Source organism: Dipodomys ordii, unplaced genomic scaffold (assembly GCF_000151885.1).
Source record: "Dipodomys ordii isolate 6190 unplaced genomic scaffold, Dord_2.0 Scaffold78, whole genome shotgun sequence".
Taxonomy (NCBI): Eukaryota; Metazoa; Chordata; class Mammalia; order Rodentia; family Heteromyidae; genus Dipodomys; species Dipodomys ordii.
Window position 1 is genome coordinate 5,129,928 of NW_012267294.1, and position 22,130 is coordinate 5,152,057.

Here is a 22,130-nt window from a genome sequence, read left to right on the forward strand (position 1 = left end):
AATAAAAGTAGTATTTTTAAATGTCAGTACTTTTAAATGTTTAATGTATAAGTATGTTCTAATTAGTCTCCAGTGGTAACTGATTGTCGCCTGAGGATTCTAGAAGGACTCTGTATTAGTGGTTAGGTGAGGTACCACTTCTAGGGTAGCAACTTTCTGAAATATGACTTTCACAGATAAATTGTGAGATATCTGTTGGTTTGCAGTGTTGAATCAGGAAGGTCTTAACTCTCCAGCGATTCTTTGTACACTGTACAGCCAGCCTTTACTTTACTGTCTTACCAGATATACATTGGGGCCATCATTCCCCTGGGAGCTGCTGAGAAAGATGGCCGGCTCCGTGCTGCAGATGAGCTGATGTGCATTGATGGGATTCCTGTCAGAGGGAAGTCACACAAACAGGTCTTGGACCTCATGACCACCGCAGCACGGAATGGCCATGTGCTACTGACTGTCAGAAGAAAGATCTTCTGTGAAGGTGTGTAAGCCTCTTACTGCTCGGAAAAGTTAAAAGGAGACATGTCATCTTCTCTGTCATCTTGCAGGACTCTTTTCCATGTTCAATACACTATAACCTGGGTATGATGGTGCCTGTAATCCGAGCTCTTGGGAGGTTGAGGCAGGAGGATGGAAAATTCCAGGCCATTCTGGAGACCTTAACTCAAATTTCTATAAAAGATAATTTATATGATCCAGGATCCTATTATGGGAGGCCATGTAAAGTAATAGTAGTATTAACAAGAAGAAACTTTAAATCTCGACATTAAGATTATACTAATTAATAAATTTTACCACTGTAGAATTATAGATGAAATCTGTGTTTCAAAAAAGAATGCAGTTCTTTGATTAGAACAACGTACTCCCCTGTCTGGGTAATGGAGGACTTTGGGTCCTGGTGAAACCCCAGACTGACCCTCAAGGATAGGTTACCACCTAAGTGCTTGCCCTGTCTTCTTTAGTCCTCACACATATTCCCATGAAGCACTGCGATGACCTAGGTCTATGTGGTTGTACAGTGACTCAGAAGGCTCAGAGACACATGGCTTGTCAATACTAGGGCCAACATTAAGACACAGTATTTGCTTGCAGAGTCCAGTGTCTAAACCATGACACAAGAATATGGACACTTGTGTCTGCTTGCCTAGCTACTCTGTAGTCCCAGCTCTTAGAAGATTCCCTGCCTGCAAGATGGAGATTGGTAAATGTCTGATCCTTGATGGATATGGGCATCGCTCTTTTCCTTTGCAGGTGTTCCAGGGCCTCACGTGCTACGCACATGTTCTTTTACTGGGCTACATCTCCAGCCCGTTGGCATCACTCTTTTTTATTTGTTGAGATAAAAACATGCATTCTGCTTTTATAAAATGAGTTAAGCTAGGCACCAAGGGCTTATATCTGTAATCCTGGCAATTTAGGAGACTGAAATCTGAGGATCATGGTTCAAAGCCAGCCCAGGCAGGAAAATCCATGAGAATTTAATACCTAATTAACCATTAAAACAAAAAACTGGAAGTGGAACTGTGACTTAACTGGTAGAGCACTAGCCTTGAGGAGAAAAGGCTCAGGGTCAGTGCCCAGGCCCTGAGAATCTACACCAAGCAAGTCTGCTGTTCACCAACAGTGAGGGAAAGAAAAGTGAGACCTGCTCATGATAAACTCGCATGAAAGCTGTATGGCAAAGCATATGGTATGACTGGGAAGGTGGCTCAGTGGTAGAATGCTTATCTCGCATACATGAGACCCTGGGTTCCATTCCTCAGTACCACATACACAGAAAAAGCTGGAAACAATGCTGACGCTCAAGTGGTAGAGTGCTAGCCTTGGGCAAAAGAAGCTCAGGAACAGTGCCCAGGCCCTGAGTTCAAGCCCCAGACCTGGCAGAAATAAAAATAAAATAGTAAAATAAAAAGCACATGTCAGGACAAATCCTGTGAGACAGAGAGCAGTTCAAATGGCAGCCTCTGGCACTTCGAACTCTCAGACATCAGTGAACACCACTCCCTGAACTAAGTTATATTCAGTTAATTTAAAAGGACATTTACATTATCTACTTCTGTTAAAATTACTGTCAGGAGTCATAAACCTTGACACACCAAGCAGTTCCTGGAAGAATTTTTTTTTTTTTAACAGTCATGGTTCTTGAACTCTGGGCCTGGGCACTGTCCCTGCGCTCTTCAGCTCAAGGCAAGCTCTCTACCACTTGACCCACAGCACCACTTCCGTTTTTCTGGTGGTTTATTGGAGATAAGAGTCTCACGGACTTTCTTGCCTAGGCTGGCTTTGAACCTTGATCCTCATATCTCAGCCTCCTTAGTAGCTAGGATTACAGGCGTGAGCCATTGGTGCCTGGCTTCCTGGAAGAATTTTTATAATCAAATCTCACTGAAGCTTTTAGAAACTTTAGTTTTCCAACTGTTGGAAGTTGTATGGACTGCAAGCTGATTGTATCTGCACTCAGATCACACTTGAATCTCACTTAGGAGCTGCTGTTCAGTTCTTCATGTTATGAAGGACTGAATTTTCTTTGAGAGGCTTAACACAAAAGCACTTACTTAACAACAAAAAAAATCATGGTTTTCCAAAATACTAATACTGGTTACGTCGATTATAGAGACACAGCCTGAGGATGACGTCCCCAAAGCCTTCCCTTCATCGCAGAACGGATCTCCCCATCTGAACCGAGCAGAGCTCCCAGCGAGGTCTGCTCCCCAGGAGGCTTATGATGTTGTCTTACAACGAAAAGAGAATGAAGGATTTGGCTTCGTCATCCTCACCTCCAAAAACAAGCCACCTCCTGGAGGTAAGGACTGCAGATGTCTATACTGTGCAAGGCCACTGTCAGAGCCTGCCGCTGGAGCATATGAAGCTCATTAGGAATTACACACGTGTGAAGACTGTCTTAGAGATTTGCCTTTTTTTTTGGGGGGGGGGGTGTCCGGTCGTGGGGCCTGAACTCTGGGCCTGGGCGCTGTCCCTCAGCTCTTCAGCTCAAGGCTAGCGCTCTACCACTTGAGCCACAGTGCCACTTCCGGCTTTTTTTTTCTGCTTATGTGGTGCTGAGGAATCGAACCCAGGGCCTCATGCATGCAAGGCAAGTGCTCTACCATTGAGCCACCTTCCCATCCCAGAGACTTGCCTTTTTAAGAATAAGTCGTACTGCATTATTTTTCAGAATCAGATGATCTAAGCCCAGCCTTCAGGCTTCAGGCTTATCTATTCATAAAATAAGTCTTCAGTAGCTCATTTTACATCAAATTATACTAGGGCTGGTGACAGTGATTCAAGCCTGTAATCCTAGCTGCTCGCGAGGCGGAAGTCTGAGGGAACAGTTCAAAGCCAGCTCAGGAAGGAAAGTCCATTATACTCTTACTATTAACTGCAAAAAAGCCCAAAATGACATTGTCACTCAAATGGTAGAGCGCTAGCCTTGAGCAAAAGTGTTCAGGGACAGAGGTATCCATGCAGTGAGTTCAAGCCCCAGAACCGCACACACACAAAAAAACACTATACTGGGAAATGGATCAGGGAAGGACTGAATTTTTTTCAAGTCCTTTTTCAACTTGGAGAATAGGTTTTTTGTTTTTATGAGAGAAATAATGGCTCTACAAATGAATTAAATACTAAAAGCAATTGAGAAGAAGTAAAATTGATTAATAGAAAAGCTAAACTCAAGTATGTTATTTAATAACAATTGCTTTAAAATGATAAGAAATTTTCCTACTTTGCATATATCTTTCATTGATGGGTAAAAGTTTTGTTAGAACCTTCAAAAATTAAATTAATCTTAACAAAATATTTGCATCTGAAAAGGCTGAACATATGTGTGTACGTACATAAGCAGCACATAAGAGTGGAGGAAATATACATAGTTCAGAGTTTAGAGTTTAAGGTTTCGGCAAACTAATACCTTATCATGATTCTTCTAAGAAAGAAAATCTTTACATATTTATGAGACATTGGTATTTGTGTATTATGCTCATCTAGTACCTTTATTTTTTTAGGTCAGATGATTAAAAAGAAAATCTTTTAACTGTATTGAAGTACTCTCTTGATTCTACAAGGGAAATTGATTTTGCCTTGGGTTACAAGATCCTTTCAAACTACAACCTTAGTTAAAAAAGCGTTGTAAGCCAAACCAATTTGCAACAGTCTTGCTAAAATCAATGCATGCATGCATGCAAAGGAAGTTCTGCGGCAGAGATGAGTTGTTGCAGTAGTGCGCATCATTACTCCCTGAGAACAGTTGCTGTGGTGACACATGGGACCGTCACTGCTTCTGTGAGGACCATTGTTTAGCCTGTGTCAGAAAGATGAAAGGAAAACAGCTGTTTGGCAGTTTCGTGTGGGATCATTGGGAATCAGACTTTGCAAATGTGTGGGCAGGGATGGGAGAGGGAAGCTGGGGAAAAGCAGAGGATGGGGTGACATTGTCCAAGAAAGAAAGGTACTTGTTACCTGACTCAAAATGGCAGCCCCTCTGTACAGTGCATTAATTGTAACAAAATTATTTGGAAAAAAATGAAACAACCACTTGCCAGAGTGTCAGGTCCTCTGAGTGAGGATGGTGGCTTAGCCCTGACCTCTTGGAGGGACCTTCAGCCCCTGGCCCGCCTACGCCTGTTAGAGCAGCCGTTGCCATTGTCATCATTGTTTAGAAAATTGCCGCCACCTCTTGACCTGGTTTTGTTCTTGTTTTGATTTTTTTTTTCCCCCTTGTTGGTCATGGAGCTTGAACTCTGGCCCTGGGTGCTATCCCTCAGCTCTTCAGCTCAATGCTAGCACTCTACCACTTTGAGCCACAGCGCTACTTCCGGTTTTCTAGTGGCTAATTAGAGATAGGAGTCTCATAGATTTTCCTTCCCAGGCTGGCTTTGAACCACAATCCTCAGGTCTCAGCCTCCTGAGTACCTAGGATTATAAGCATGAGCTACCAGTGCTCATTTTGATTTTTAAGACGGCATCATACCATACTGCCCAAGGCAGTCCTGGGTTCATGAGTTTAAGCAATCCTCTTCGTCCTCCCAAGTAACAGCTACCAGTGCCCACCAACACCCAACAACTCTGGTTTTAAAGAAACCCTCAAACATTAATATTTAATAATGGGATGGAAAAGAAAGCTATTAAAATGTAAGATTGAGGCACCTGCTTACAAACAGAGGAAGTGATGATCAGCTCCAATGCTCAGTGAGACTCAGGCTGTTGACAGATGTTCAGTGAAGTATTGAGGGTTTCAGTGTGGCACACAGCCACAACTGGCGATGCCACTCAACTGTGAGTTAATACCGTCACTGAAGCAGAGCACCCCGTCTGTCTGCCACAGGTAGAGGAATCCTGGGCCAGTGTCCAGAATTGGGGCAGTTGCTGCATCTCTGTGGCAGAAGGGGCTCAGCCTAAAAGCGGGTAGCGTAGGCAAGGGCAAGGCCCGCCTGCAACAGTACATTTCTCTGTTGTGGACCTTGTCTCAGAACCCTGCTCAACATAGGTTACTTTTTTCTTCTAAATGATGTATGTTCTTTCTGGTGGTGCATGTCTCCATAAAAGGTCCTGATTGCACCACTGGTTCCAGTTTTGAGATCCTGACTGTCAGAAACTAGGGGTCCGGGCCGCCATCCTCATGGCACATCTCAGCGTTGAGGAGCTTGGAGCTCGGGCCTCCCTTTGGCATGAAAAGGACATGGCTTGTTCTCATTTCACCAGACCTTTCAGTGCTACTTTGACCGAATGCTTCTCGGTCCCACTTGCAAAGAAGTTCTTTGAAAAGAGGAAAGTTCCATTTACTGTCCTTTCTTTTCCTGAAAAGAAATGTTTAAGAGCACTAATGGGATCTTAGCAGCTGGATAGCCAACCTGTGAGACAGATGGAGGCCAGGGATGAACGCGGACGTGTATGGGGCTTTGTGGCAGGTGCCCATAGACTGCACACCAACACAAGGCAGGACTCAGGATGTGCGTGCTCTAAAGTCATGCCTGGAAAACCAGCCCTGTCCATGCTTAATGTCCACATGTGACCTTCTGCTGGCCCCCTGGGAGTCTGGCTCCTGTAAAGGACAAGACAGGAACAGTGAGTGTACCTTCACCAGCCCTCACCTGGACAGCTGGCCCTTTAAGTGTGGATCTCCATGTGTGAGTTCCCCTTGCCCTATTGCTTACCTGGTGAGGCTTTAGAGATTCATTCTCTTTGCTCTCCCAAGCCTGGACAAACCCTTACTGGTGTGCTGGCTATTCTTTTCCTCAGAATGCACACACTAGTAGGAGTGAATCTTTTGAAAGGAGAACTGTTGATTGAGAAGGTCACCACAGGGTTACCACATGATATTCCATTGCTTCTGATGAGCTCACAGCGCTGGGCTGGGCCATAACCATGCTGTGTTCCTGGGTTGCTAATGCATCTGTAAGAAAAACGGACACCATTCAGAGCTAAAAGGCCTTTGCCCCAATATTAAGACAAAAATCTCCCACTGTCTAGTCCTAGAGCCAAGGTACTGTCTATAAGGACATAAATCATGACCAAGAATAACTTTTCTGTTTTAAACATTCCAAAACATTCGCATACATAATTCAGAAATACTAGGGAGGATGTTTTGCTAAGGAAAGTAAACATAGTTAGTTCACAATGCCATCTAGTACTATTCGTTGTCCTGATTCTTATCAGTCAGTCCAAGTGCCTGTAAGTCTGCTGAGCTAAGCTAGGAAACTGTTGGTGAGCACAGACAGGCTCAGGGCAGACATGTTCAGTGCACAGGAGATAACGTGATTTGACAAGGTTTTCTGAATGTCTCAGAACTTAGAAGTTCGGATAATAGCACAGTGTCCTGCTATGAGTTGGTGTAGGAAAGACAGCAGCATGCTCGGCTGGAGGCAGGCCCAGCACTCCTAGTTATTAAACAACAAAGCGGGGACTGTTAGCATGCACGGCCTCAGACCCTCACACTACATTTCTGGGCAGTTGGTAGCCCCAGATGCACCGGTGGAATGCATCGGCCCTCAGACCTGAACTCCTTCTGCCCTGGAATTCTGGGAGTGGTCGGCTTCCCGCCCTCCTCCAGACCTAGCTGCGCTGGCTGCAAGCTGGAAGACTACCTGCCACTCCCATAGCCCCTGGGGTTACAAGGACCCACCTGGGTGGGAACAGGCACCATATTGCCCTCTCCCTCATGGGAAAGATGGCCCTACTCACAAACCTCCTTCTCCCGTATGTGACTGTCTCTGCAGGCCCCAGGGATGGCTGGGATGGACTCTTTAATTGGCAGGGCCGTGGGTATCTTGTACAGCTATTTGCACATTCACAGGATGAATCTTTACTTATACCCGGTTTTCTGAACAATAAGTACTGAGTCCTAAACTTGAATCTGACCTGCATTATTTAAAGGTTCCTTTTGGGAGTAAATGTCCTCTCAGCAGAGCCAGAGTCATACTGCAACAGCTTCTAAATCAGTTAAAGATGTGATGTACCTCTAATGGCTAGTTACAAACAGTGAAATGTCAGATCTATGAGCTGTTATCATTATCTGTGAGATCGCCAGGAAATTAGAATGGTGACGTGTAAAGGCAGCAAGTGGAGTTACCAGTGGGAGCAGCCAGGCAGCTGGGCAAGCCTACAATAAGGACCTCCTAAAGGCAGAGATGATGGGGGAAAGACAGTCGGGACTGATGGTAATGACAAACAGACGGGACCAGAGGTGGAGGACTGGAGCCCTGGCTCAAGTGGAAGAGAGCCTGCTCTGCTCCAACCCCAGTACTGCCGAAAGAGGAAGAGGAGGAAGAGAGGCCTTGGGCAAGGCCTGTGTGGTCCTCATAGTCTGCCCTCTGAGAACGGCGTCCCTGACACCACGGAAGGGAAGATGCTGTTGTCAGGCCCCTTGCTACCCTGAGGTCTTTGAGAAGCTGTCCCCTTCCCACTTGGGCCTTTATGGGATTCTTGCTCTTCTGCGCATCATCTGCCCTTTTCCCGGCTGCCCCTGAACAGCGCCCAGCCATCCTGGGCGCATCCTGGCTCCCATCAAGGGGTAAACTCAGTGGCCTTAGGAGAGAAGTCAGAACAAGGTCTCTGGTAAGCGTCTAGGTATAGATCGGGACTCTGCCTGCAGTCAGTGGGTGGTGACTCAGATGCAATTGCACTTAGATGAGACGCAGACCTGTGCTGATTCTAGGCCATTTTTTATTTCTTTTTGTGCTGGCCTGGGGGCTTGAACTCAGGGTCTGACTGCTTTCCCTGGGCTTTTTTTCTCAAGGCTGACGCTCTATCACTTGAGCCACTTTTGGCTTTTTGCTGGTTAACTGGAGATGAGTTTCATGGCGTTTCCTGCCCGGGCTGGCTTCAAACCTTAATCCTCTAATCCCAGCCTCCCCAGTAGCTAGGATGACAGACATGACCCACTGGCACCTGGCACTTGCTAAAGAGTTTTCTTTGATGTTGTCGTGTTGAACTTTTAAATAGTAACAATAATGATAAGTCCAACAGGAGCAGATTTCATACATAACTGAACAACTGGGGGGTTCTTTCCCACAGTTATTCCTCACAAAATTGGCCGTGTCATAGAAGGAAGCCCGGCGGACCGCTGTGGAGAACTGAGAGTTGGCGATCGTATTTCTGCAGTGAATGGGCAGTCCATCGTTGAGCTCTCCCATGACAGCATTGTGCAGCTGATCAAAGATGCTGGAGTCACGGTCACACTGACCGTGGTCGTTGCGGAAGAGGGTGAGGAACGGTAGCGCCCTGCCTTTCCGAAAGCTGGTCTTGGAAATCCCCACAGCCACCCGCTCCTGTGCCCTCGGGTCTCCTTGTTTGCCTTCTCCATCCAATGAGCTTTCAAGACAGCTTATCCTAAGGTCTCCTGCTAGCCAGGGCCCGCCCTTTATTTATGTGAAGAATGGAAAGCTTGCTTACAAATTCTGTTCAGATCTGGTTTTCTTTTTTTCTTTTTTTTTGGGGGGGGTTCCCAGTCATGGGGCCTGAACTCTGGGCCTGGGCGCTGTCCCTCAGCTCTTCAGCTCAAGGCTAGTGCTACCACTTGAGCCACAGCACCACTTCCAGCTTTTTTCTTTTTGCTTATGTGGTGCTGAGGAACCGAACCCAGAGCCTCAGGCATGCAAGGCAAGCGCTCTACCACTGAGCCACCTTTCCAGCCCCTGGTTTTCTTAATAAATGCCGTGGGCCTCAGCTTGAGTGACAGAAGATCCGTTAAACAGCTCAGAGGGATACGCTGTTGATCCTGAGCCTTGTCGGGCATGGGACTTCACTCTGGGCAGCTTTCCCAACGGGCTGGGGGACAGCGAGCAAATAGAGCGTCAAACGCAAACCGGCAGCTCAGGAAGGGGCTTGCCTTGCTGCCTTTTAATCAGTGAGAGTCTCCAATTAGAGATGTTTTGCGTCAGCACAGTTCCTTGTTTGTGATCGCTAAGTAATTATGTAGTGCTCCTCTTGTTTTCTCCTGACCTTGCGAAACTAGTGGGATCACAACAAAATTGTAAAGGAGCCATCTTTGATGTAAAAATTCCTCATACAGCAGTATTATTATACATGATTGTATTTCCCCGTCAACTTCTCGATCATTGGTCTTTCCTTCTTTGCGCCCCTCCCTCTCTTCCCTTCCCTGCCTCCTCTTCTGTGCATGCCTGTCCCGTTCTCCCTCTCCCCCACCTCTCATGGGTATTGTGAGCCTTGCTGGTCTTGAATTCCTGAGCACAAGACATCTTCCCACCTCAGCCTTCAAGTGCTGGGACAACAGGTGAACACCACCCAGCTTGTATTACTTGATTTTTAACTTTCCTTTTTTTTTTCTATTTTGTGTCAGTCCTGAGGCTTGAACTCTGGGCCTGGGCGTGATCCCTGACTTTTTGTGCTCAAGGCCAGTGCTCTACCACTTGAGCCGCCTCCAAGCTTTCTGGTGGTTAAAAGTGTAGGTAAGAATCTCAGACTTTCCTGCCCAGGCCTGGCCACTGTCTCCAGCCTCCTGCAGAGCGAGGACGACAGGCATGAGCCCCCAGCGCTGCTGTTCCATGCCCGGGTTTAACTCAGGGCCGCCTGTGCTCAGCCGGCACTCCACTCTTGAGCTATGCCTCCAGCCCTTTGTATTTTGTTTTCTTTTTTGAGTCAGGGTCCCACAAACATTGTCCAAGTTGGCCTGGACTTGAAATCTTCTTCCTACATGCCCTGCTTTCGGTGTGCGCCACCATGCATGGCATGCATGGCTTCTGTGCACGTTTTGATCTCCGCTGTTTTCTCATCACCAGAGCATCACGGCCCACCATCAGGAACGAGCTCCGCCAGACAAAGCCCAGCTCTGCAGCACAGACCTGCGGGGCAGACACAGGCCCGTCACCCGCCTGTAGACAGGTGGGCTTCGTGGGTTTAAGGGTTTCCTCCGCCTCCCTGCTCCCCACCGCCCCTGCAGCTGTGTGGAAGCCAGCTGCCGGGACGTTCCCTCCCGAACCTTTGCTGTGCCGCCACTCCAGCGGCCTCCCTCCCAGCACGCACAGCCACAGGCAGTGTCTGGGCATGACGGCAGCCTCCAGCTCTGCTACTTGTGGCCACCTAGTATGGGTTGGGGAAGCACCAAGTGTCTTCTCAGACCACTTGAGCAGAGCCGGACACTTTTTCTACATAATTCTTTTATTGAAAATATTGGTCATAGAACAAAGTCTAGATTTCCAGAAACTCAGCATCTGCCTAGGCATCTCTTGGCTACAAGAGAGCCATTTCTCTTGGTGATGAGGGCACACTTAGCTGCCCAGAGTCTGCTTCAGCTATGTAAGCACAGCTGTTGAGAGACACCGCACCAGTACACCATGAAGCAAATGGGGTTGCTGAGCTCATCATCCCAGTTCTAAGTGGCCTGTCTTGCTAGCAGAGTTCAGATGGAGATTGTCAAGGGGACACTTGAGGAGAAACGAAATGAATCTACTTTTCCAAACTGTTTTTCATTTTCTCTGTTCAGTCAGTGCCTGATTTCTCTCTTCCAGAATGGCCTTGGAAGGAGAAGGTGGAAAAGACGGGCCCGTCTCCTACAGACACTCGTGGTCCGACCACAAGCACCTTGCGCAGCCCGACACTGCCGTGATCTCGGTGGTGGGTGGCCGGCAGAGTCAGGTACACATCCACATACTGCGCTCACACGCACACGCAGACAGGTGAACTTTCGTTACATGTGTTCACAGCAGTTGTTTTTTTTTTTTTTTTTCCCAAGGGTTAGTAATTGTAAACCTGCTTTGTGCTTAGTATTTGCTTGGTTTGCTTCTGTGAGAGGACATAAAGAGTGAGAGAAAAGTTTACCCTAGAGGAAGAGGAATTTGAATGCTGATTAGATACTTGCAAGAACCTGGGGCCAGGGCTGATCACAGTGGAGGCCTTTGGTTTTTTTGCTTGTTTTTCAGGAAAATCTCACTTAATCCTTTTAAAGGGAGCACTTCCTACTGTTCTCTAAGGGTTCTGTTGCAGATTTCTGTTGCACACCAGAAGACATTTCTGCCCTGTTTGTAAAGTGCAAGTTATCCTCCAACCAAAGCTTGCATATTTGTTTATGCTGTAGCCATGTGCGTAGAGAGACTAACTTGATTTTCCAAGCTATCAAGGCTGTCCTTCACGGCGTAGACAGAGCAGTGCTTGAGAACTGCCTCCTCTTCACCTCTCTCTTCCAGAGCCTGGGCTGCTGCCCCGTGGAACTGGAGCGAGGCCCTCGGGGCTTTGGCTTCAGCCTCCGAGGCGGGAAGGAGTACAACATGGGGCTATTCATCCTCCGCCTTGCTGAGGACGGGCCTGCCATCAGAGACGGCAGGATTCATGTGAGTGGACTGCGGGCATCTGAAAATAAATGGTTTAAAGTGAATGAAAGCCTGAATCTAGGAGCAGGATTCTTCCTTCCGTAAAACCTAAACCACTTGTCTTGCCAGTAGTTTCGTGGCTCCCTCCCGCACGCAGTACCATGGCAGCCTCACACAGAAAGCACTTTCTTCCTTGATAAGAAAAATACATTTCTATTTCATTAAAGTCTTGAGAAAGATAAAACAAAAAAGAATCTTCAGTTCCTTCCAAGAGTAATAGGTGTGTCCATCCTGGCTGCCTGTTGGGCTTGCAGTGGAAAGACCCCGAGTTCCTCGAGCCGCTGAGCCACTCCCCCACTCCACCTTTTTTTTTTTTTAATCTCCAAAATGAAGTCATTTTGTGCATTTTTTAAGAAATTATCTTTCAGTAGTTGTACAGAGAGTTGCTGGTTAACAAAACATTGTGAGTACAATGCATCTTCAACATTCACCCATCCCTTCCCTCTTCTCAATTTTGTAGGATACACATTGAATTATTGGCCGCATCCTCCTCTTTTCCTTTCTTTATAAATGGTACAAAGTCATTCTTTCTTATGGATAAGTAAAGTCCCATTATGTATATACCAGATTTTCTTGATCCATTTGTCCATTGAGAGGCTTCTAGGCTGATTCCATATCTTAACTATGGTGAGTAGTGTTGCAGTGAACATGGTTGTACAGGCTTTACGGTAGCCTGGTTTGCGTCTTTTGGAGTGAATGGAATAGTTCTATGTTTACTTTTTTTTTAATTTTTAAATTTATTTTTTATTTGTGAACATACTGTACAGAGGGGTTACAATTACATGGGCAGGATAATGCGTACATTTCTTACCAAGCATTGCAGCCTCCTCCTTTGGTTTACCCTTCACATCGCTTCCCAGCCTCCCCCCTCCCCCCCTATGTTTAATTTTTTGAGGAGCCTCCACACTGCTTTCTGGAATGGGGGAACAAGCTTACACTTGAACCACAGCTCCACTTCTGGATTCTTTGGTGCTTAACTGGAGATGAGTCTTACGGACTTTCCTGAGTGAGCTGGCTTTGAACTACTATCCTCAGATCTCAGCCTCCTGAGTAGCTATATAAGCATGAGCTGCTGGCACCTGGCAAGGATTTTAAATTCTCTCTATATTCGTCATATTAGGCCATTGTCTAATGTGTAGCTGGCAAAAACCTCCTGTTGTTGTTTTTGATGGTTGTGGGGCTTGAACTCTGGGCCTGGGCGCTGTCCCTCAGCTCTTCAGCTCAAAGCAAGTGCTCTACCGCTTGAGCCACAGCACCATTCCATGAGACTCTTATCTCCAGTAAACCACCAGAAAATGAAGTGGTGCTGTGGCTCAAGTGGTAGAGCACTAGCCTTGAGCTGAAGAGCTGAGGGACAGCGCCCAGGCCCAGAGTTCAATCCCACATGACCGACCAACAACAACAACAAATTCTCATAACCTTTCGCAGGGTGCCAGTGGCTCAGAGGCCTGTAATCCTAGCTACTCAGGATCTGAGGATCACAGTTCAAAGCCAGCCTGGGCAGGAAAGTCCATGAAACTCTTATCTCCAATAAACCTTACCAGAAAACCGGAAGTGGTGCTGTGGCTCAAGTGGTAGAGTGCTCGCCTTGAGCTGAAGAGCGCAGGGACAGCGCCCAAGCCCCACGACTGACCAAAAAAAGACTTTCCTGCTCAGGCTGGTTTTGAACCATGATCCTCAGATCTCAGCCTCCTGAGGAGCTAGGTAATGATAGGTATGAGCCACCGGCATCTGGCAAAACCTCCCATTTTGTAGGTTGTCTGTTTAACTTGTTGGCTATGTCCTTTACCATGCAGAAACTTTTGAGTTTGATGTAGTCTCCAAAATGAGACTTGAGAAATATCAAGTCTTTTCTTTGGTTTGCTGTACTCTTAGATCTTTTCTGTGCCAAGGAGCCCTAATGTTTCTCTCACTCCTTCCTATGATGGTTTCATGGTTTCCATTGAACTGATGCCCCAGCCAGGTGATAGATGTCCAGTTTCAGTTTTCTGCCTGTGGGTATCCACTTTTCCCAGAACCATTTGTTAAACAGGCTGTCTTTCTAATGGCCTATAGTTTTAGTTTCCTTAGCCAGTATTAGATGGATGGCTATCCGTGGGTTTATTCTGGTTCCTCTATTCTCTTCAATTGGTCCTCAGACCTGTTTCTGTGCCACTACCAAGCTACTGTCATTACTATAGCTCTGTGGTAGAGTTGAAAGTTTGGTAGTGTTATATCTACAGCACTGCTTTCCCTGCTTTTACAATTTGGGGCATTTTATGATTCCATGTGAATTTTTGGATTGTTTTCTCTATCTCACTGAAAAAATGATGCTGGGATTTTAATAGAGATGTGTTTTAGGCAATATTGCCATTTTCATATTAATTCTGCCAGTCAGGAGCATGGAAGGTCTTTTCACTTCTTATGTCTTATATTTCCTTTTCTTTTTACAGTTTTCACAACTAACAATAAAAAAAATTAAAATACATGCGAAAAAACTGTAGGCTTCACTTTACAAAATAGTTAACTCACTGATAACCAGGTGGGCTGTACATAAAGGCAGGATGTTCTAGACAGGCTCCTCAGCTGCACTAGGGAAGAGGCTTTCTTCTCTCTAGCTTGTGAGGATGCCTGGGTGTGTGGAGGATGGGGAGCTGGGGATGTGTGGGTGGCTGCACTCACTCTTCAAGTTTTGTGCCTGGTCTTAAAAGAGCTGGGAAGATACCATCCTTCCTCAAAATGACCTGGCATCCATGTTAGAAGAGGGCAAGTAGAAACAATGTCCCAAAAGGATTGGTGATTGAGTGGACTGGGGTTGAATAGACACTGGGGTAGAAAACCCTCCACACCTCAGAACTCTCCACGCGCGCGCGCGCGCGCGCACACACACACACACACACACACACACACCAGCGTGGCAGGCAGATGGCACTTGAGTTGGGGTGGGATAGTCAGTGTGGATGCATGTGCTGCTCACAGGCCAGGCAGGGAGACCTTAGAGAGCAGTGGACCAGACAGAGCTCTGAGGCCTACAGTGAGTGGAGCAGAAACAGTCAAGCAGATGGGGCAGACAGGAACGCGGATCTTATAGCCAGATGGAGCCGGGCAGCGGCAGCACCATTGGAGCCGTTAGTAGAGAAGACGGGTGCAGCTGCCTTCTCTTTTCACTTCTGACCCTCCTGCTTCTCCTCTCTCCACTATCATTTCTCTGTTCTTTCTTCTCTGCCATCTTTACCTCATAATCTTATTTTTTAATGCAAAACTGAACTTGAGTGCTCATTCTCAATTTGTCAAAAGATGTTTTCCCCATTGTATTCTTACTACATTTTTAGTTTTTAGACTAAAACGTCCGGAACCCCGTACCCAAACCTGAGGGCTTATCTTAAAACCAATTAAACAGTTAAACAAAACTGACACCTGGTGGTAAATCTGTTCAACTACAGCTTGATTTGCATTTTATTTTTATTTATTTTTTTGCCAGTCCTGGGGCTTGAACTGAAGACACTGTCCCTGAGCTGCTTTTGCTCAAGGCTAACACTATCATCTTGAGCCACAGCGCCACTTCCAGTTTTTTCTGTGTATGTGGTACTGAGGAATTGAACTCTGGGCCTCATGCTTGCTAGGCAGGCACTCTACCTCTGAGCCACTTTCCCAGCCCTGCATTTTTTCTTTTAGACCAAAATAAAAATGGCATAGGGCTATAGTTACAGACAAGGAATGTTTCTAAAATGAACAAAATACTTCGATTATGTTTAGAAGATAACACTCAAAGCATGTTCTAGATACTGTCAAATACTGTCACTTTTCTCCAGCCTGCTAGTGTTGTCATACTTCCGTTGGTGTTTAAGTTCTTTTCATTCATTTGCCTCGGTCTGTTTGCTGTTGCCATAACTGAATGAGTACCTGAAGCTGGACTGTGTCAGGAGATGTACATCCTACACTTAGGGATGCTCACTGCCTGTGGCGGGGTTTCCTTGCAGAGTCCTGGGGCTGTGCAAGTCAAAGAGCTCCCTCTGTAATGAGCCAGCCAGCCACCCCTGAAGTCCCATCTCCAAAGACTGTTTTAGTTGTGCCTGGTAACAGGTAGTCTCCTGGCCCTGTCTCCGAGGGCCTCCTACCTCCATTTCAAGACTGGAACACGTCACCCTACATCTGCAATGAGACACTGTTTTCTCTTTCATAAAGCATGTGAAAATTTTGCATTGTATACAGTGCTAGTAATGCATTTGACAGCACTCATCTGTGGCTGGTGGGCAGTCATTGGGGCTCAGTTCAGTCTCCCAGTCACCCCAGGAGTTAGGTGCTACTATCCCCATTTAACTGTGAAGAAAGCAGGCCCAGAGCTTGAAAAAGGAGCAGAGCCAGGGGATTATAGACATGGACACCCAAGCCCCATTCTTCACCACCAACTATGCTGTACACCTAGGCACACCGGACCCCACGGGCCCTGTGTATTACTTACCGATCGTTTTAGTAAGCTCTTTAAAACACCCGCACTATTTGCTTTTGTGAATTGCAGTCATCTTCCATTATTCTGTTCTGGTTTGAGGCCGATAACCTTCAGCTGCATGTCACCATGAGGTAGATTTTAATTTTTACTAACATAAATTGTACAAAGAGCATTGTAATACTCAACAACTTACGTTTTGATCAAACTCAACGCCTCTTTCATTACTTTTTCCCTCTTCCCAGTCCTTGTCAAGTCTTTTGATTTGTTTCCTTGTTTTCATGTACTCTGGCAACATCCACCCCTCACTGAGTCCTTCTCCATCTCCTCACCTGCTGGCTCCTCCTCCCCAATCTCCCTTTCACACTTGTCATTATTTGTAAGTCTGAATTACACATATAAGTGAGAAATACAATATTGTGTCGTCAAACTCAGAAAGTATGGACATGCATGTGTGGTGGTCCTGGAACTTAAACCTGGGTGTTGTCCCTGAGCTTTTTTGCTCAGGACTAGTGCTCTACCACTTCAGCCAGAGCTCCATTTCTGGCTTTTTGGTGGTTAATTGGAGATGAGTCTCTCAGACTTTGAAATGCGATCCTCAGATCTCAGCCTCCTAAGTAGCTACAGTTGTGAGCCTCTGGTGTCCAGCTAATATTAGTTTTAGACAAGTGCTGCTATTGACCTATTCCCCAAGTTTCATTTCTGTAGAATGTGAGACTAAATCTTCCGCCCAGTGGGTGTCTAGACAGAGACAGCACCGAGTGGGACGGGGGTCCAAGCCAGTCTCTAGACCTCAGTACAGCACCTCTGGTTCAAAGGCACACTGCAGAAATTGGTGTAGTTTGGTTTGTAGAAACCTCACCTTCTACTGCTTCACTTTTCATAGAAAACCTCTGCTTTCTTTTCTGAGGTGCCAGGTGTAGAGCCAAAGGCCTTTCTTGCACCTGCCATGAAAAACTTAGAATTGGACTCATGATTCCAAGATCACCAGATAACTGACTTGTTAGCCATATAAAAGCTTCCCAGTAGGTCTCTGTGGGGTAAGTAAGGCATACTTTATCCCGTCCTAATGTTCCGCCTCAGCTCTGGTGGACATGGGCATGCGGCACGTTGAGGTGAGACAGCTTCTGTGTGGGAACTCGAGGAGGGCGGCTGCACGTGACTGTTTCTGTCCTTTCTAGGTCGGTGACCAGATTGTGGAAATCAATGGGGAACCCACACAAGGCATCACCCACACTCGAGCCATCGAGCTCATACAGGCTGGAGGAAATAAAGTGCTGCTTCTCCTGAGGCCAGGATCCGGCCTGATTCCTGACCACGGTGAGCAGGGCTGTGCAGCACTGAGACGTGCTAGGGTTGGAGGGGGACAGTCTATAGCCAACTCAAAGGCAGGCGCCAACACCAGGCAGTTGCTGCATGTAACTCAACAAGGGGCCTCCAGCGGGTGTCTGTTGAAATGGCATTTCATGTAAAAGTATCCGCCTGTAAGACTGGCAAGCAATTCAAATGCGCAGTAAACTGGTAAGAATCTCCCAGCTTCTCTCTTCCATGGCTAGTTACACACAGTACCAAAAAAGTTTATTTCCTTACAATAAGACCAGTTTGCCTCTTAATGACAAGTTTTCATAAGAAATTCAGGAATCCCTGTTACTTGTAAAAGCCCCAGAGGCACAGAGCTGGACCAGAGACCAGGTCTGTACTCCTGCGCCAACTCCAGCTTCCTTGGCTTCGTCGTGTAGTTTGGACTGTCTCTTGAGTGCATCACGCTAGACGTTAAAGGCAGTCATGTAGTCCCTTGGCCTTGGTCCTGTCTGCCCTAGCCCAGGCCTTCTAGGGCAAGTGTGGACATGACTTCCTGCCGTCCCGTCCCCTTCCAGCGTGTGACTCTGTTTTGCCTTCTGCCGTCTACTTGAGAGCCATGCATTCTGGGGACATCTTTGCTCACCATGCTCATTGTTTCCACATAGTCCTAGGCTTTTTCTCTTCCTCCTTCAGGTTTGGCTCCTTCCGGTCTGTGCTCCTACGTGAAACCTGAGCAACATTAAGGCTTTCAGGGCTTTTCTTGGTCTTTCCTTAAAAAGACTTGGTAAATTTGCATGTCTTATAAATCACTTCCTCCTTTTGTTTTCTTGTTAATTAAAAATGATGCCTTTATATGCATCTGTTTCTACCTTCTCACTTCTCAAGTTTCCTTTGGCATTGAATTTGGCCAGCATAGCTCAAGAAAAATGCTTACAAATATTCATGGAAGTTGTTCATATTTATTAATGATTTTTTCATATCTCTTAAGGATATATCCATTGGTAATACCCTAATTGTAAACCTTGTGGACAAGATAGTTTAGTCCAATTTTATTATCATTTCTTGTAACTTTCTGCTTTGGCTCTACAAATAATTCACAGATCACACATTACTTAGCTCATTAATTATACATAATTATAAAATGAAGTGTTTACATATATCAGCAATTTATCAGCACATGTTCTCCAGTGTCTGCCCATCTCTGCTTCACAGAGAGATATGTAAACATGCATCCGTTCAGTTTAAGGGGTTCGTGCCCAGTTCTGCTTCCAAATGTAACACTGTCACCCTGGACCCTTCTGTAGGTGACGGGGACACGAGTAGCCCTCCGTCTCTCAGTGTGATCTACGAGGAGCAGCCTCCGTGCCCCTCCTCTCCACACACCGCTCCCGCATGTGGAGAGGCAGAGCTGAAGGACGCCGGCCCCGAGAAGAAAAGCACTTCACATGAGCACCAGCCGGAACTAACGCATCAGCCTCCTCTCCAGAAAACTGTGAACAGGAGAGGTCCACACCACAGTGACAAGAAGTATCTCCTAAAGGTAGAAGACGGTGGAATGCCACGAGGCAGATCTGCAAGTCCCAAAAAGTCAGCTAACCAACATCCAGAGGAACATCTGGGGAAGAGTCCCAGTCCTCAGAAAGATGGCCTCAAAGGGAGACCCAGAGACGGCTCGCTCAGCCCTAGGAAAGGGGAGAGTAAAGGCCAGGTGGGCACCAGGTCGGCCTCTGGACAGGGCCACAGCCACGGCAGGAAAAGCAGGGCGCGCTCCTCCAGCCCCAAGAAGCCGCACGACCTGGCTGGTGCCGGAACCAAATCCCTAGACGCGGGCAGGGCTGGTGACAGGGCAGAACAGTTCTCTGCTGCAAGAGAGAAAGCCGGTGCCAGCAGGAAAGATCTGAAGCCAAGTCCACTGGGGACAAACAGAGCCAGGTCACCAGAGAGTAAGAGCAAGAGAATGGAGGCCAAGTCGACCAAAAAGACCTTGAGCACTGCTAGTGGGGCAGAGCCTGAAGAGGGGACGGAAGGGCAGGCAGCCTCTAGAGAAAGGAGTTCCAGTAGAGAGAAGCCAGGAGGGAGCCTGCAAACGTTAGAGGAGAGGACTGCACTCAGTCAGGACACTCAGAGAGGGAGAGAGGCAGTGGTGGCCGACCAGGGCCAGGAGGGCACTCGGAAAATGCCCATAACCCCAGGGCCCTGGAAGGTGCCAGGCGCTAACAGAGCCACAGGGGCTGCAGGTGTGGCTGAGAAGCGGCCGTGACCCAAGTCGTTATCTTCTCACAAAAAAAGCATTTCCAAAAGCAGTTTTCCACAAGTTAGAATACCCGAGCACATTTTAATTTGAGTATCCACTTGGACCGCATGCAGGACCTTTGCCACTGCTCAGCGCCTCCCCAGGGCAGCCTCTCCAGACAGCGTGGTGACACATTCTAGCCTGTGGTTACCATGTGCCATGTCACCTGCTGCCCATGTCTGCTCTGTGCTCAGTGATGAAGTTGGGGTGGTGCAATAGCATGTTGCATGTTCACAGTCCTCAAGAGGTGTGACCCATCATTAATGATGACGGCTGCCTCTTCTAACAGGTGCAGATGGTACCCCAGTTTAAAACAGAACCCCAAAGCCCTATTTAAAAGGAAAGCAGTGTCCTGTTAGGGCTCTTTTTTTTTTCATTAGGACAGATGGGGCGTTAGGACTTATGTCTTTGCAGGCCATGGTGTTCCAACCTCTGCCAGCCTCAGTCACTGTGAAGCCACAGGACGCAACGAGTGCTCACCATGTCTGGACAATTGGTCGTTCTACTAAACACGTAAGCTTTACTGCATATATGAAGAGCCAAAATAGGGCGCAAAAAGTGTTCAGCAGTTATGAAACCAGCCAGACTACACGCAGCTCGCTGGCTGAAGAGAAAGCCAGCCACCTGGGCAGAGTCTGGGCCAGCCAGGCCTTGATCCTCAGCTGCTCAAACACAAGAGGAAGACAGAATGTCTGCTCAGCTCACATGCCTTCCCAGATCCTTTCCCACTGCCGGGCCGGATTCCATCCCTGCGGCGGCACTCCCCCTCTACACATGCCTTCCCAGGGCAACTGGTCCAGGGGCTCGAAGGTGTGCTGTCACCCTGGGTTTGTGCTGTTGTGAGAACTGTGTCCAGTCCTTCCCTCAAGTCTGCCTGTGAAACCCCATGTAGCACCCACCTGTAGCTGGCACACATGTCCCAAAGTGAGGCTCACTACTCACTGAATAGAGCGAAACCAAGAGGCTTGATAAATGCTGACTTTAGTTCTCTATAGCCCACAGTTAGTGACGCGGGTCGTACCTTTCTTCTTAACCGTGATGTGGCTTGTCATAATGCAGCTCTTATCTCTGCGTAGCCTGGCCCTGTGCAGGTAGACGCCGCTCCAGCCGCAGCGCAGACATGGATGTCCTGGTGTAAATGTTTATATATGTACAGTATCTTTATATAAATATATATATATATATGCATATATATATGTACACTGAAGTTCTGATTAGAGAAAGATCTGTAAATTGCTCGTTATTTTTTATATAGATATTAAAAAATCCATTGCCTGTATTTCCTTGACTCCTCTCCTTTTAAAGCTGCAGCTGAGTTGTCAAGGAGCTGAGCCTCCAAGTGACAAACATTCAAAACCCTGGCTTGTCAAGGAGGTTCTGGTCCTGTGACTTCACCTGCAGAGCTAGACTTTTACTGTTACACCTATTTCTCACCATCCACTGTAGAGAAAATAATTTTGTTAAATCATTTGCCTTCTTGCACTGTCAAGAGAAGCTGGTCTCACTGGAAATCTAGCGTTTGTGCAGACATCAGGTCACAGGCCCTCACATTATTCTTAAAACTTTAAGCTTTGAGAATGAAGTGCTGTGGAGTGGCTCTCATTTAATACTTTGTATGAAACAGGCCTAGGCCTGTTTCAAGACCCTGGCTAATTTCTATTCAAGGAAAAGATAAATTCCTATCATGACATGTGCTCACACTGACGATAAACCCACACCTGTCTGTCAGGTAGTAAGGCCCTGAGTTCAAACCCAGGACCAGGTGGGGATGGAGGGGTGAAAAGATAAACCTAGTGGGCATCAGTGGCCCACACCTGTAATCCTAGCTACTCAGGAGGCTGAGATCTGAGGGTTGCAGTTCAAAAGCCAGCCTGGACAGGAAAGTCCATGAGACTCTTACCTTCAATTAACCACCAGAAAACCGGAAGTGGCACTGTGGTTCAAGTGGTAGAGCACTGGCCGCCCTGCCCCACGACCAACCAAAAAAAAAAAATAATAATCCCTGGTTTCCCAGGCCTGCCCACATTGGAGAAGTACAGCAAACAGTCTGTTGTGGCCACTTCCCTGGCAGATGACATGGCCGAGGCCTTCCCTACAGAGCCCTGAGTACTGACACGGCTGCACACATGTGCTTCACACATGTGGCTCTGTGGAGCCCAGGCCCTGCCAGCGTGTGCTTGATACATAGCCAGTGCCATTTGGGGGCTAATTCAAATTTCTCCTCAAATAAGAGATTCACAATTTAGATATTTTTCTTGCTTTTAATCACAAAATAAGCCTGGAAACGGAA

General features: G+C 47.0%; 1 protein-coding gene across 1 annotated transcript in view; it reads left to right on the forward strand.

The window, feature by feature from the left end:
• The window catches only part of Magi3 (membrane associated guanylate kinase, WW and PDZ domain containing 3), an 87,221-nt gene extending 67,234 nt beyond the window's left edge, over window positions 1-19,987 (forward strand). Inside the window, exons 15-22 of the mRNA XM_013024619.1 lie at window positions 286-478; window positions 2,612-2,800; window positions 8,509-8,697; window positions 10,233-10,335; window positions 10,962-11,088; window positions 11,637-11,780; window positions 17,427-17,565; window positions 18,852-19,987. Coding sequence (XP_012880073.1) covers window positions 286-478; window positions 2,612-2,800; window positions 8,509-8,697; window positions 10,233-10,335; window positions 10,962-11,088; window positions 11,637-11,780; window positions 17,427-17,565; window positions 18,852-19,807 — 2,040 coding nt within the window. The 3' untranslated portion in view covers window positions 19,808-19,987. The remainder of the gene's footprint in view (window positions 1-285; window positions 479-2,611; window positions 2,801-8,508; window positions 8,698-10,232; window positions 10,336-10,961; window positions 11,089-11,636; window positions 11,781-17,426; window positions 17,566-18,851) is intronic.
• Window positions 19,988-22,130: the final 2,143 nt, after the last annotated feature.